This window comes from Sciurus carolinensis, chromosome 2, assembly GCF_902686445.1.
Source record: "Sciurus carolinensis chromosome 2, mSciCar1.2, whole genome shotgun sequence".
Lineage (NCBI taxonomy): Eukaryota > Metazoa > Chordata > Mammalia > Rodentia > Sciuridae > Sciurus > Sciurus carolinensis.
This window is the reverse complement of record NC_062214.1, coordinates 156,017,229-156,033,154: the sequence shown is the minus strand read 5'-3', so window position 1 is coordinate 156,033,154 and position 15,926 is coordinate 156,017,229. Positions and strand designations below refer to the sequence as shown.

Below are 15,926 nucleotides of genomic sequence, written 5' to 3'. Positions count from 1 at the left end.
TTTCTGTCCCTCTGACATCATAGGATTGCTTAAAGCTTGGAAATATTTCCTGGCTCCTAGACGTCAACCCGGTGCTCAAATCCTCAGCATCTTGTCCCACTTCCAAGGAGAAAGTAGCATATGAAAATGGGCTTATTTAACTGAATTTCCTTCTTTCCAAAATTGACCCTTCCAGTCCTAGAAGATTTTGAGCTCCCTGATGCTTTCAAGCAAACCTTTCTTTCTTTTGCACTTGATTCAAGTTTTCCAAGTGGTCCTGGCAGGGACAATGACCTGCTTTAAGTGTTAAGCTTATCAAAGTCAGAAACCTAGTACATCTATATAAAATAATCAATTTATAAAAACCAAAATAGTTTTCAGTAAAAATGTGTTTTCCCTCCAATAAAATTATTTCTCAGGGAACATAGATTGATTAGACGTAAGATGATTCTTTTCCATGTAGAGCAAAGGAGAATTCTTCCCTGGCAGTAGACAATCTTTCTTCAATAGAAAGTTTCTCTGAAAAGTGCATTTTCATGTTTTTTTCCTCAGAAAGGAAGTCACACACATTCAGTGTGTGTGATGTGGCACGGCAGGTTGGAGGGCTGTTGTGCAAGAAGCAAGTGACAATATCAGAAAATTGCATCAGTACAACTTGTATCTTTTAAAACAAAACTACTGCTCCAAAATTTCTATTGAAAAATCACATCTTATTTTCACTGAAGAATTTACGTGGCATTGATTTTCCCGTTCTTGTTTTAGTTCACAGCCTCATTTTTCATGTTTCTCTAAAGAGGGCATTCAGCCCTCGCCCCCAGAAATCATCTCCACTTCCACACAAGCACTCTGCCACTTGCGTTTTGCTGCCTTTCAAACTGCTTGTCCTGCAAAACATATTAAGGTGCAGTGCTTTTCAAAGCTGGGAATGATGCGGCCACCTCACCTCACGAACCTGCTTTCTAGGCTTCCTGAACCTGAAGAGGTTGGGTAAGGAAAAGGGTGAGGGTTTCAGTCACTCAGGAAAACAGCCACCCTGTGTCTCAGTGGGGTAGAAGCATGGCAACCTTCTACCAACTTCCACTAAGCTTCTCCCTACAGCTTTTCCTGAGCTCCCTTCACAAGTTCTTGTGAGAGGAACTGGACCTTTGAGGAATCTAAGCAGAAACTATTCTATGACAACTGTTCAATATTTTTTCATTTATTAATGATCTAACTTTATTGACCTGTAGCAATTCATTGGACCACAGGTCATCAAAGAGAGGACTGGTCTCCCTGATGGGAACCCTGACTGGATATCTGCTAAAGAGTATGGAAATTATTCAATGATTTGCATGCCGAGACCTTCATAGGTGACTCCTTTCCATCTCATCCTGGCACAAACTTCTATATAGCTCACTCCCATATGCTTCAAGGTTATAACTAATGATTAAAACAAAATACTCATACCCAACTTGTTTTCCTCTCAACTAAAAGCATTTGGAAATGTTTTCTTAGAACTGAGGAGCCCTACTGTGGTCACTTAGCCCAGTAACATTGAGTGACTTGCCTAAGGCCAACCTATAAATTAAAGAAGAGTCCAGAGTAGGAGTGTCCAAGCCCTCTAGGGAAGTGTTCTTCCTCTGAACCTACTACTATCGACGTGTCCAAAAAAATAAAAAGAACAAAAGAAATTCATTCATTCAACAGGGTTTGTTAAGCACCACTTTGTACCAGACTCAGTGCCAGCAGCTAAGCATCCAGTGGTGAATGCAGTGGAGCTACATTTAGAGACAAATAACTTCCAACAAAAGATTGCAGATGGCAATAAGCACAATGAAGGAAATAAGCCAGGATGATGTAATACGGGGATCTTACTGGATGCTAATCAGAGAAGACTCCATGGGGAGGTAGCATTTAAGCTGAGATGTGAGTGACAAGAAACAGGCAGTCGGGCACATATCTGGAGGGCAAAGCATTCCAGGCAGAGGCAATTAAGCAAAAAGTCCTAGGACAGAAAAGAAGACCATCATCAGGGAAGCAGAGCACATGGAGAAAGAGGAGCGGAGAACCATCAGGACGGAGACAGAAGTCAATAATGTGGAGTTCTGTAGGCCATCAAAGGAGTTTGCATGCTACTCTATACAAGGAATAGAGAGACTCAGTCTCTCTTGTTCCCTGAATAGAATATACATGAGATCATGGTCAGAATGTATTCTCAGTGCTAATTAATCAAAAGATTATACCAATGTACCAGGATATTGTAACCAGGTGATAGCTTCCATCAATGACAGAAAATACATTTCTTTTCCCAAGCTGAGGCAATTGATCCTCCTGACAATATTCAAGGGCACTGACAGCACTTGCACTGGGCCCTGTGATTAATGCCGATTTAATCAGCTTATCTGATGGGTATCAGTGCAGAGCTGCGGCAGTGCCCCTACGGACCCCAACACACTGATTGGTGTATCTAACAGAACTATTGTTTGGCTGAGGTGAATCAAAGACCAGACCAGTTCAGTTCATCCGGAGGCATCGCACTATTGTGAATAAGCTGCCTCCTGACTGGTGGAGCCACAGTGATTATTTATTAATTTTGCCAATGAGTAAAGATTATCCACATTGATTGGATCCAATCATTTGGCCTGGAACCCACATCACATAACAAATGCCACATTGCTTTGGAATATTCCTGAACTGACATGTGGTAGGCAGAGAGACTCCAAATGAGCTCATCCCCACCAGGGCTCTGACCAAAAAAAAGTCAAATTAATGCAGAACAATGGATCAGCCAAACAGCCAGCTGCTGCCTTCCTGCCCTGGCAAATTGTCATTCGTCCCTGAATATTGTGTTCAATTGATTATGACAAGCGAGGGTCTTGAAATACCCCACCATGTGTAATAATAAGAGGTCTAAACTCCAGCACCTTGGCCACCTTCCATTTGGGGAGATTATATTCTATACACCAAAATTTTCCTCTGCCTTAGGCCTTCCTAAATATGACCAGATGAGGTGTCTGCACCCAACTCTCAGCACCTTACCCCCGAAGACCCTTGCTCAATGTAGTGTTCAAGTGTACCACACACACATAGGCACACACAAAAACTGAGAAAGCCTGGGAAATTTTTCCCATACAAGTGATGATTTTATACCTACCTTGGATAAGGTATGAACATATTAAATAAAACAATGCTCAGTTGAGAGAGAGAACCGTATAATTTGCTTCACTATTGGGTATTTGTGCTAGAGGTTTATTGGTTTCTACGTCACAAGGGACCTCATTATGATAGAAGCTTTGCCTGCAGAGCAGCACAAATAGGGGACTGGCCCCATTTTCTGTGCTTTTGGGGGAAGGGTGGAGAAAGCTGTAATGCTATAGGAACCAGGAAGCTAGAGTCAAAGGCAAATTGAGAAGATAGAGGTGGCTCAGTCAGTTGCTGTTTAAAGGCCTGAATGGCTCACAAATAACTATATATACACTTATTTATTTTTGTTTATGTACACATACACTACACATATTGGACATATACATATACATTATACATCTTTATTATAATAGATAATGTAATAAAGATATATAATGTATCTCTATGTGTATCATCTCTATGTATATATTTAGAGTGGAATAGCTCCCCCACCCAGCTGCCAGGGCACCTCCACACCCCTCAGCCAGCAGGCTCGCTTTTGCCTCCTCTCCTGAGCCTTTTCCCCTTTGCAATGGAGCTTTAATTACTTCCTTCAGTTGCATGGGTTTGGAAACATCGATTCCATGACCCACACAAGTGCGATACTTTACTGTGGATCCTGATTTTTAGTTCATAAAACATGATTCCCTGATAGCTCTGGGAGCTCATTTTGGTCAAATTTTATTGGCAAAGAAAGATGAGCAGGACAAGGGGTAGATGTGTGATCCACACTCCCTTTCCTCACATTCCCATCCCTGTCCATCAAGAGGCAGCCGGGTTCACCCACTCAGGTGCTTCACCTGTAGAATCCTGCTCCTCCAGCCAGGTAACACTGAAAACACATAAGCACTCTTTATCATCAAAATAATCCTGCATCCTACTTGTAACATGAAAATAGAGTGCAATATTTCAATCATATCCTTGGAAAGATGTTAGTAAGATAGATCTCTCTCACAGCTTGAGATTTGGAGTTTTCTTGTTTCCATTTCCCTTTTTTTGTCAAACACTCTTAACATTCATTTCATCTAACTCCCCTGAAATATTGACTGCATCCCTCAAATATTAAATAGGATTAGAAAACTTGGAAGAGGAGGCCCTGCCCTGGGCAAGAAAGATTCTCCTGGGCAAACTAGGGGCAAAAGAGAAATATGAATTCCCTGGGTCAAGGCACAAACCTTAGGAGTCTTAAGGAATGATATCAAGTGATAAAGAGAAATTCACAGGCGAACTTCTACAAACAGGAAAAAAAAAAAAAACAGCCTATATGTCCAGCAAGTGAGTGCCATAAATCCAAAGCACAAATTGGTACTTGAAGTTCAATAAGCATGTAGGTATCACTGGGAGAAAGAGGGGATAGAGACAGAAGACCAGGGCACTGGGGAAGCTACCTGTTGTAGGTATACAAAGACGGGGTCAAAACCCAGCCCAGATCACAGGTTGACAGATACACATGACATCAGGATCAACATAATATTTTTGCACAAAATGTAAACTTTCCCAGTTTTTGAGAAGCCAAATGGCTTTCTTGAACTCGGTTAGGCAAAGGAAAACTCAAGTAGGTCTAGCACTCCCTGAATTTCACAGAGCACTCTGGGGTGGGGATGCTAACTACAGAGGATAATTATCTGTTGCAGAACATGGTTAATGATTATGTTCAGATGTTAACAATTGTGCTTAGGAAAAGATTACAAGGGCTTCAAAGGGGTCCCTCCAGGCCACATGACTCTAAGTGGCCTGAGGAGCCTGCTCTTAACAAATGTTTGTTGTCATGGTGACACAAAAGCACCCCCCCCCCATTCCCTGACACCACACAAACATCCCCTATTTGGACACAATAAACTTTTAGTTCAAGATAGGTTTCACAAATAACCAAATATGGCAAATAATATTCCTTATGATCTTATCTGGCAATTCTCTGTGAGGGCCTAAAGTTCCAAATGTCATCCTAGGAAGGGTTTGGAACAGAATGGAAGAGTCCAAGACCCCCTTCAAGAATCCTCGCTCATCCCAACTCTCTCTCACACACACCTCTAAATCTTTTTTTTTTTTTTTTTTTGCGGTGCTGGGGATTGAACCCAGGGCCTTGTGTTTGCCAGGCAAGCACTCTACCAACTGAGCTACATCCCTAGCCCAAGTCTCCCATTTTCTGAAACTCAACAGTCATTGCTGGCAGAATTGTCCTTGCACTAAAACACATCATCACTGGCTTCTTACATTTCACTCAAAATAAAGGAAATAGCATTTTAAATATTTGGGAATGCTTTAGAGATAAATGCTCACCCAGGGTGAGTGATGATTTATGGGGGTCGAGTCATAAAGAATAGGAATTTCATTTATTTTATTGCCTGTTTACCTCCTGGGGGAAGAGACAGCTGGTAAATCATTTTGTGAGTTAGTAAATCCGGAGGCCTTTGTTTGCTGAGCCTGAGAAGAAATCACAGGATGGAGAAGGATCTAGAGGGTGCCTCCTTGGCCCACCCCCTCTGAACTGGGTTGATTGTAGAGGAGATCAGAAGAAAACGCTTAATTTTTTCTTTCAGAAACTCCAGATTAAAAAATTTAAAAATTTTTTTTAAAAAGCTCAGAGTTTCTTTCCATTGTCTCAGAGCTCTTCTATCCTGGAATCTCTAAACACTTCCCTATGCCTGAGTCACTCCTGCCCTCCCGTCTCTGCCAGTTCCTATCAGTCACACTCACTGGACTCTGGATGGAGCACAGATGCTCAGGGCTGATTCGGGTCAATAACAGGAGTCCCTCGGGACTTCCGGTTAGTCCCCAGAGGAACTCAGGGACTCCTCCTCTCTACAACAGGAACACCTCCAGCCGGCAAACAGCCGGTGGAGAAGACCCAGACTTGGTCTGCTCTTCCACAGGAAGTTCAGGGCCCTCGGTTCAATCCCTTCTGGGTGCCCCAGAGATCAACGCTGGCACAGGGCGACACCGTCTTTCTGGTGATTAAGTAAGCATCAAGGTTCACACTATTTTTTCAGAAAAGTTTTGCCCCAAAGCATTCTGTCAGAAGCCTCTGTCTCCCAGCTCTCGTCCCACCTCCTCTGTGATGGGGTCCTGGCTTCTCAGGAAGCGTTGTGGTGCCCTCCTGCATTGCTGGCTGGTTGTATGGGGTCACCAGTCAGGGCCACTTTGCCCCCTAGGGTGTATCATGTGTGTCTGTGCAGATGCTTAAAATGGGACAGAATAGTAATGTTGACATTTTAAATTAGCTCCCAACATTTGGTAAACAGGACAGTTCAATGAAAGCCTGCATTTCATTTTAAAATGTGAAAGCCTATAACAATGGCCTCTAACCCTAACACTAACCCTAACACTAACCCCTCCCACCCCCCATTATGTGTCATCATCCACTTATTAGCGAGATCATTCGTCCTTTGGTTTTTTGAGATTGGCTTATCTCACTTAGGGTTAGGGTTAGGGTTAGGGAGGGGGGCAAGAATGGAGGAAGGAAGGACTGTATAGAGGGAAAAGAGGGGTGGGAGGGGTGGGGGGAAGGGAAAAAATAACAGAATGAATCAAACAACATTACCCTATGTAAATTTATGATTACACAAATGGTATGCCTTTACTCCATGTACAAACAGAGAAACAACATGTATCCCATTTGTTTACAATAATAAAAAAAAAAAAAAGAAAGTAATAAAAAAACAAAACAAAACAAAAAAAATGGCCTCTGTGGTCCCAAGGGAAGACACCTTTCACTTACTGGCCCCTTGAATGAGGTCTTCACGCTCCATTTTCCCTGTCCTCACCAGTCCCCACTGCCTCACACCCTACCACTTAACTCACATTACCTATCTGTGTTCTTTCTTTACAACTATTACTTTATTCTAGCTTGGAATAAACCTTCACACCCAATTGAAATCAACTTACCACATATAGTCCTAATTTTCCTACACCGTGAAATTTGGGGGCTGCTTATTCTCAAACAGGGGAGTCTTAGGAGGTGGGATGTAAATAATCAGCACTGTCCCGTGGCTGCTCTCCACTGGTCCCTAACAAAGGGCAGATTTCACAGGGGTCTCCAATGAGGAGAATGAGGATGAGAAGGCATTTTCTCTCTTTGACGTCCTCTTTGACCCCCTGTCTACCCACAGGCTGGGCCTTTGTCTGTGACTAAGATCCATTTCTCATCAGCCGAAAGGAGGGCAAGACCTTGAGCCGATCAAATCACCAAGGAGCATCTTCCTAGACCCTCATGTCTTTTCTTATAAAACTCAATGAGGGGAACTAGACCTGCAGAGCTCTCGGGAAACTCAAGGGTTGTTGAGAAACTGAATAAATGGGTGAAGGGCACAGAGAGAAGAGTAATCCTATTTGGGACCTTCCAGACACATCCAGCAGGCCCTGAAGAAACTCTGTTCTCGGGCAAACAATAAGCACTCGTGTGCGGGACAGAGTGGGCAGGAGAGCTTCTGCTTCCTACCCAAGTACTTGATTCTTATTATCTGTCACAGCCCAGCACCACGGCAAGCCCTTCTTATGTTTAATGTCATTTACTCCTACAGAGACCTAAAGATGGCTGCAAATTCTTTTTTTTTTTGCCACTCCTCTCTGGAATCTGAGTTGATTCTGTGATTTGCTACCAAAGTGATGCTGTGCAGTCTCCAAGGCTCATATGCACTTGGAATGTTCCCTCTTGGAAACCAGCCACCATGTTATACTGTGAAACACCAGAGCAAATGGTGGGACCATGCAGAAGAGAACCGAGCTGCTCCAGTGACAGCTCCAGATGAGCTTCGACAGCCAGCACCACTGGCAACCGCGTGAGTGACAGAGGAAACCATCTTGGATGCAGCCCAGTCCAACCTACAAATGATTGCAGCCCCAGATGGTACATTGGAGGAGCAGAAGACCAGCCCAGCTGTTGCTACTTTGAGTCACTAAATTTGAGGTGATTTGTCATACAATAAGAGGTAATTAGAACAACTCCTTATGGTAAGAGTATGGTGTGCGTGCTTTCCTTATCTCTACAGATGAGGAAACTGAGGCACAGAGAGGCTAAGTAACAGCATGTTCGCAACACCAGTAGGACCAGCTTTCAAACTCACATTTTTTTTTTATTGTAAACAAATGGGATACATTTTGATTCTCTGTACATGGAGTAAAGGCATACCATTTGTGTAATCATACATTTACACAGGGCAATGTTGTTTGATTCATTCTGCCATTTTTCCCCCTTCCCTCCCACCCCACCCACCCCTCTATTCCCTCTATACAGTCCTTCCTTCCTCCATTCTTGCCCCCCTCCCTAACCCTAACCCTAAACCTAACCCTAACCCTAACGCTAACCCCTCCCACCCCCCATTATATGTCATCATCCGCTTATCAGCGAGATCATTCGTCCTTTGGTTTTTTGAGATTGGCTTATCTCACTTAGCATGATATTCTCCAATTTCATCCATTTACCTGCAAATGCCATAATTTTATCATTCTTTATGGCTGAGTAATATTCCATTGTGTATATATACCACAGTTTCTTTATCCATTCATCAATTGAAGGACATCTAGGTTGGTTCCACAATCTGGCTATTGTGAATTGAGCAGCTATGAACATTGATGTGGCTGTATCTCTGTAGTATGCTGATTTTAAGTCCGTTGGGTATAGGCCAAGGAGTGGGATAGCTGGGTCAAATGGTGGGTCCAACAAACTCACATTTGTCTGACTCCAAAGTCCATGTTCCTAGCCTATCTCAAAGAACTCATGATTTATTGGGAGCCACCAAAAAGTAGCATCAGAAAGCTCAGCCATAGGTACAACCTTTTATTCTGAGTTTTGCTAATCACTCAGAAGCCAGGGTGTAGTGTGATCTTAGACTAACCTAGAAGGAAAAAGAGAAAACAACTTTGTCTGATAAAAAAAGAAACATGGAGGTAATGCTTCCTATATCTGATCACATAAAGCTGCAGCCTATGGGGCCATATTCTCCATGTCTGTTGTTGTAAATAATGTTCGGTTGGAACACAGTCATACCCACTCACTTACGTGTTGTCTTGAGCATTTCCCACTACATGGCAGAATCAAGTAGTTGAGATAAAGTCAGGCCCATAATGCCTAAAATGGAGTTCACTGACCCCTTCTCTAAGACAATGTTATCAAACTTGAGCATGTATCAGAATTGTCCAAGCACACATTCACAGACCACACTCCCTATAGTTTCGGTTTCAGGAGGTCTGAAAAGGAGCCCAACGAGATGGCAGGCAATCATCCCCACCTCTTGGTATTCACACCTTGGTGGAAACCTTCCCTGAGTATAGACTGGACTTAACTGATTTGCTTCTAACAGGTAGAATAAGGCAGAAGTGATGGACGTCAATCCCAGATTTGGGCACGTTGGGTCTTGGATCACTCGTCCCAGGGGAGGCCAACTGCCGTGTTATGAAAGTCACATGAAGAGGCTCGTGTGGTGAGAGGCTGAGGCCCAACAGCAAGCACAAGAGTGAATTGGAAGTGATCTGCCCAACTGAGTCGAGTCTTCAGAAGAGACCATAGCCCCTGTGGCCACTGGACTCCAGCCCCGTGACAACAGATCCTGAACCTGAGGCTCCCAGCAAAGCCACACCAGAGTTCTGGCTCACAGATGCTGTAAGATAGGAAGTGTTTGTTGTTTTCAGTTTTGGAGCCAATAACGTATGACCAGCACACTGCTGGATGATGCCAAGTCTGCTGGTCCAGAAAGAACACACTTCGAAAACCTTGCTGCTGCTTCTTTAATGGGGGTGGGCAGTAATTGGGGATTGAACCCAGTGCTACTCAACCACTGAGCCATATCCCCAGCCCTTTTTGCATTTTATTTAGAGACAGGGTCTCCCTGAGTTGCTGAGGGCCTCGCTAAGTGGCTGAGGCTGGCTTTGAATCTGCCATCCTCCTGCCTGGGTCTCCTGAGCCACTGGGATTATAGGCATGCGCCACTGCACCCAGCTGAAAACCTTGCTTCTAACCAATCAGCTTCTACAACCTCCCGACTTTATTCGGCAGGGGAATGTTGGTCTTGCTGTCTCTGAGATCTAGAATGTTATAGGAGCATCCTGGATTCCTCTCCATCTTGATGGCAGAAATAAGGTGGACCTCAGTCACCAAAGAGGCCCAGCTTCTCTGCAGGTGGAATGATGGGGTTGAGTCTGGCCTCCTGCAGCCTCCTACTGGAGATCAGAGTCTTCAGTTACAAAGAACCAGTGGGTACAGGGAAGTCGGGACCCAGAAAATGGGCGGTGGGGGAGTTTATTCCCGTGGGAGGGCTCATGTCTCTGCCTTACTCCATCCTAAGCAGCCTCAGGGCCAGGCCTGTGTCTCATTCTTTCTCTGGATGGAGGTATGATATAAAAATAAGAATAATAAATAAGCCAAAAGGACATGGGAGGAAAAAGAGTCTATAACCTGAAAGCCTTGTCCTAAAGTTCCTCATTCCTTAACTCTCCACTGTCACTACCCAAGTCACTCTCCCCTAGCTCTGTCACTCCCAAATTTCTGGGAAGTCTATAAATCTTCATTCATAATTTTAAAGTTACTCACTTATAAAACTTACTTGTGCAATGTATCAACACGTGTATTTTTAGAATAAAGTAAGCAAAGGAAAATGCAATATTTGAAAAAATGCTTAATATAGGTCCATTCCAAATAAGATATGAATTGATCAGCTAGAGGAGCTGTGGACCTGTGGATCCTGAGAAAAGCCAGACCACTAAAGGCCATCTTGTGGTCCCCAGACTGATGCCCGCTTCACGGACCTTTCTGTGTGCACCCTCACCACAAAGTTTCCTTTTTTTTTTTTTTAATTTATTTTTATTGTAAACAAATGGGATACATGTTGTTTCTCTGTTTGTACATGGAGTAAAGGCATACCATTTGTGTAATCATAAATTTACATAGGGTAATGTCAAAGTTTCCTTTGAAAGGAGAGTCCGAGATCCAGAAAGTGCTTCTTGCTCTCTACCTCATCCACATTCTGCCCTGAAAATACTCGTCTTAACCTTTTACTTTCTAATAAAGTTATTTCTCTTTGCTCAAATCTGACATGTCCTTAAGTTTTTTCCGAGACCTGTCAAGAGTCTGGAAGGTCTGATTAGAGGTCTCCTCTGCCTCTGGAGAGACGTCCTGGAACCCCCTTACAGTGACAGGTGACCCCACGTGGAGGTGCCAGCCAGACCACGTGTGCGTTCCACAAGGACGGGAGAGCTGCGCCTGTTTTGTTCACTGACATATCCCAGTGCCTACAGCCGCAGGGGCTCGGTAGGTGTTCCTGGAAATTGAGCTTCTCACTTCAGGCTGAGACCTGCCCAGCAGTGCTGCCCCCTACAGGCCAGAACGTGCTGCTTCCATTCCCTTCCCCACCCCTAACCCCAGAAGTCAAAGGACTGGGGGACAGTCCCAATCACCTCAGCCAAGCCCCTTGCAAGCTGGAGATGGGGTTTGGCCCAAGTGCTCCAACTCAGGACCACCTTCCTACTCCTGGTCCTCAAGGAAGGGGACTGCCCCTTGTCCCCTGCAAGGAAACAGATGCACAAAGACTCTGCAGGCTACCACTGTGAAGTTTCAAGTCAAAGGTCTCAGGCAGAGACGGACTTGGTTCAAGAAACACCAAGGGTCTGGCAAGAGCAGGGGGTTCTTTGGCAGTGGAGCCAAAGTATCTCATGCCCCAAAATAGAAAATGGTATTTTTTGTACATATCCAGCTGGCCTAGGACCTCATTCTACCAGCATCAGAGGGAAATAAGTCATGTTTTTTAGCACAGTGGAAGCATACCCTGGCACAATGCCTGACACCCAGTAAGCACTTAATAAATATTTACTGAATGATGAAAGAGATCTTAAGCACAGCAATACATTTCTTGGCTGCAAGTGGGAAAAGGTAAAAAAAAAAAAAAAAAAAATTGTGAAGCCATAGGTTCCCCACATCCCCATAGCTGCCCCACATACACACACACAGAGACACACATGCAGAAAAGAAATCAAGGAAAAGTATCTTTAGAGCAGTGGAAAGAATCTATCCTTGCTGTGTGACTTGAGTCAAAGCGCTTAACCTCTCTGGGCTACAGTTGATTCACTTGTAAAAAAGGAAAGTGTGGGCTTGGTGGTGTCCAGGTTTCCTTCCAGAGCTTGGTCCCTCAGACCTGATGACATGTTTGTCTGCAGAAACAATGAGGAGGGGCCACTGTCGTTCAGTTCATGGAAATGTCCTTCTATTTTTAACCTCCAGCTTTGATGAGGAGCTCAGTTACTCACTGAATGAACAGAGCAGGTTTTCTCCTCCAGCGCTGGTTTTTAGGAGCATGGGGAAGAAGTCGAAGATGAGAGGTGAAATGTGCCCTCTTTCGGGGGTTATAATTTTTCATGTGCGCTCTTAGCAGGGTTGTAATTGTTCATGGGGCTTCCACTGTGCAAGCCCGCGGATCTCTGGCTGCCAGGGGTTAGCAGCCTGGGAGCAGGAGGGGTCAGGGAGAGCAGGGGCTCTCCTGTGGCGTTTCCTTTTCTTTTCAGCTGTGCAGATAGTGAAAAATGTCCTCCTGAAAGGAAAAAAGGAAAAGGTGGGAAAAATGTTTTTAGGCTAAAAAACAAAAGTTAATTAAATTGTGTCTTTGTGAAAATAAAATATTTATTTCCTAGGTCTGTAGTCTTTGTGGCCAATACCGAGAACCTTGCTGAAAAGAAGGCAAACAAATCAAAACAGATACCAGGGAATCGCAGGGATATGAATAATGGATGTCACCGGAGAAAATAGTTTCATGTTTGAATTAGTTTGGGAAACATTTGTGTGTGTGTGTGTGTGCGGTGCTGGGGCTTGAACCCAGGGTTTCTTGCATATGAGGCAAGCACGCTACCAACTGAGCTATATCCCCAGCCCCCAGGAATCATTTATTGCAGGACTTCTCAGAGCCTTTAATGTACAAATGGCCATTGTGATTTCTGTCTTCTGTAGAGCAGCATTTTCAGAAGACAGTTTGGGGAACAGTGACCTAGAGGCAATAACTCACTTCTCTTATTTGAAGGCAAATCATGCAAAGGAAAAAAAAATTATCCTTTACAGTTACAGAAGGCAAAACAAGATCAACACATGTATCAAAATTCTTCATTTGAGAGAGTGGAATTTAAATTTTTGTTTCAATATTGATTCTTTGTGTGGAAGTTAGAGAACAAAAGACTCGGGCTTGATGAATTCAAGCACTCGCTATCAATAGCAGCTATTCCCAAATGAAGAAGTTCACACTCGGGAAGGTGGACTCACTTTCTAACTACTACTAGCTACCCTGATAGTATTTGCTATTTGCTGACTCTGTGTTAAATATCTGTAGCTGCAGGGCTGGGGTTGCGCCTCAGTGTAGCGAGCTTGCCTAACGTGTGAGGCACTAGGTTCGATTCTCAACACCACATGTAAATAAATAAAAATAAAGATCCATCAACAACTAAAAATATGTATGTGTATTTATATAAATATATCTGTATCTGCAAGGATGCAGGTATAGATATACAGACATATGTTATTTGTGTATATACTTACTTTTACATGTTTCTATTTATTTAATCCTTATAACCCTATATAAGGAGAGGATACCATTATCCTCATTTTGTAGATAAGAAAATTCAGGCTGGGAACCTTACTTGCCTGAAGTAATATAGAATAAATGTCTTGGGGACGAATCCAAGGTAGGCAGTCTACTACTGTCTTTGGGCAACAACCATGAGTCACAACGAGGATACTATAGAAAGGGTTTCAGGGTGGAAAGGGTGCGCTCGACACAATTTATAGGGTTCTTGTAAATATTGATGATTCTAGTTTCCCACCAGCCTACCTACGCTACTAATTATGGTATTTATTCATGACTGCTATGTGCCTAGCACTATATACAAAATTGGTAAGGTGGAGGGGAGTAAAAAAGGTCAAAGATGCTTTCTGCCCTCCAGGAGCTTATGGCCCCATATACGTAGGTAGGGGTGTGTGTGTGTGTGTGTGTGCGTGCACATGTGTGTCCTTACGTGTAGGAGGCCTCAGAATGCCATGATCCTGCATTGCTAGCAAGTAGGACAGGCCTCAGTCACTGGGGGCACCTGAGGGACCCATGTCTGTATGGGACCCTGACACAGTGTGGCCTCCTATTTGACATGACTTCCCAGGCCCTGTGATAGCTATTGGCCACAGGCTACCTGGCTTCTGAACACTCTCCCTACTATGGGGAGCCATCCATACTTAGCAGAAGCACGCGTGGCTGAGCCATGGGACACACAGTCTGACTCCCAGGAATTGGCAGTCATGAGAGACTGTTTCAGACAGCAGGGTCCTGTACAGAGTGGCTTAGCCCCGAGGATATGCTAATTCTCTAAGCAAATGGCTTCCCTAACCCCAGCCCATCCTGTTCCTCCCAGAAGAAGCCCCTCCTGGCCCGGGTCCCTTTACCTATGCGACTACAAATAAAGATGAAGATAGGGTCCTCCATGTTTTTGGAGGCCAGATCTGCTATGGCCTGATTAATCACATCCCCTTCCATTTGAAAAGATTATTAACTCTCGTGTTTATTGATTAGATAAGTTTATTAGTAATTAATTGATCGCTGGCACCATGATTCTGTGACAGAAACTCTCCCTCTCATCCTCACGGGATGTGACAGAGCCCCCCACACCTACCCTGTGTGGACTCTGGTGAGAAGGGCAAGTGCCAGGTGCTTGTGCAGACTTCCAGCTGCAGCTCCGGTGAGCCATCTCCAGAGGGCTTTCTCTGGCCCACACAGCCCACTGTGCTAGTGCAAGACGCAGGACAAGCAGGGAGTGCGGGGGATGTCACCTCCCCTCCGCACCCAGAAGCCCTCAATCAATGACTGTCAAGAGTTGAAGGATAAATAATCTGCTCCTTTGCCCCTCCGAGGGGCATGGACTACACTGTCTTCTAGAGTTCCCCAGCAGGACTAAGCCCTGGTTGCTCATAGGGTGACTTGTTCCATCACAAACCCTTCACTGTTTCACTCCCTTCCCCATCTGACTTCCCCACTCCCTGACCAGGGTTTCCTTGAATTACCTCTCGTACAACCTACTCATAACTGAATGCTTGCTCCAGTGCTGGTTCTGGGAGAAGCCAAACTCAGACACTTGATTTCCCTGGTGTGGGAACCAGGGCCTACAACTTAAGTCCATTCGACCTAAACACTTCCAACCGAGATTTTCACCCTGGGGCAAGTGAAGAATTAAGGACATTCTCTATTACGATCAAGGCCACCAGCAAGGCCTCCAGTGCCCAACAAGGTGGTAGTGTGGGTGCCAGCTGTAAAATCCAGCTGGCAGCCCCGGGGGATGGCAGTGACTGCCTCACCAGGCCACTCCAAGGTCATGACTTTGATCCATCTGATATGTTACAACAAATTTCTTTCTACTTACATTATACTTCATCTAAGGAGTCAACAAATACACACCTCCATTCTTGCACGCTGGTGCCTGAGTTGGGTCCCCATAGGGAACCAACAATTTCAGAGTCAGAATTTTATTCCTAAAAACCTTGAGTTGGAAAAGACATTTGAGGCCATCTGGTATAGTCTTTTTCTTCTCAGATGAGAAAAATTGAGTTCCAGGAAAGCTAGGGGAATTACTTAAGATTGCAGAGGTAGAGGCAAGAGAGAGATTTTTGACCATGGTGGTTGAGAATCAGGCACACTGAAGGCAGGTACTGGGTCTGAGGCCCCACTTACTGCCTGTGTGATTGGGGGAAAGGTACTTAAGCTCTCAAAGCTCCATTGCCCCAATATAAAGTTGTTTGATGAAGTGAGTTGATCTACATTAACCATTTACCACAG

General features: G+C 44.3%; 1 protein-coding gene across 1 annotated transcript in view; it reads right to left on the bottom strand.

Moving 5' to 3' along the window:
* Positions 1-12,493: 12,493 nt before the first annotated feature.
* The window catches only part of Ktn1 (kinectin 1), a 168,620-nt gene continuing 165,187 nt past the window's right edge, over positions 12,494-15,926 (bottom strand). Inside the window, 1 exon segment of the mRNA XM_047539394.1 lies at positions 12,494-12,656. Within this exon segment, the coding sequence (XP_047395350.1) occupies positions 12,494-12,656 (163 nt within the window).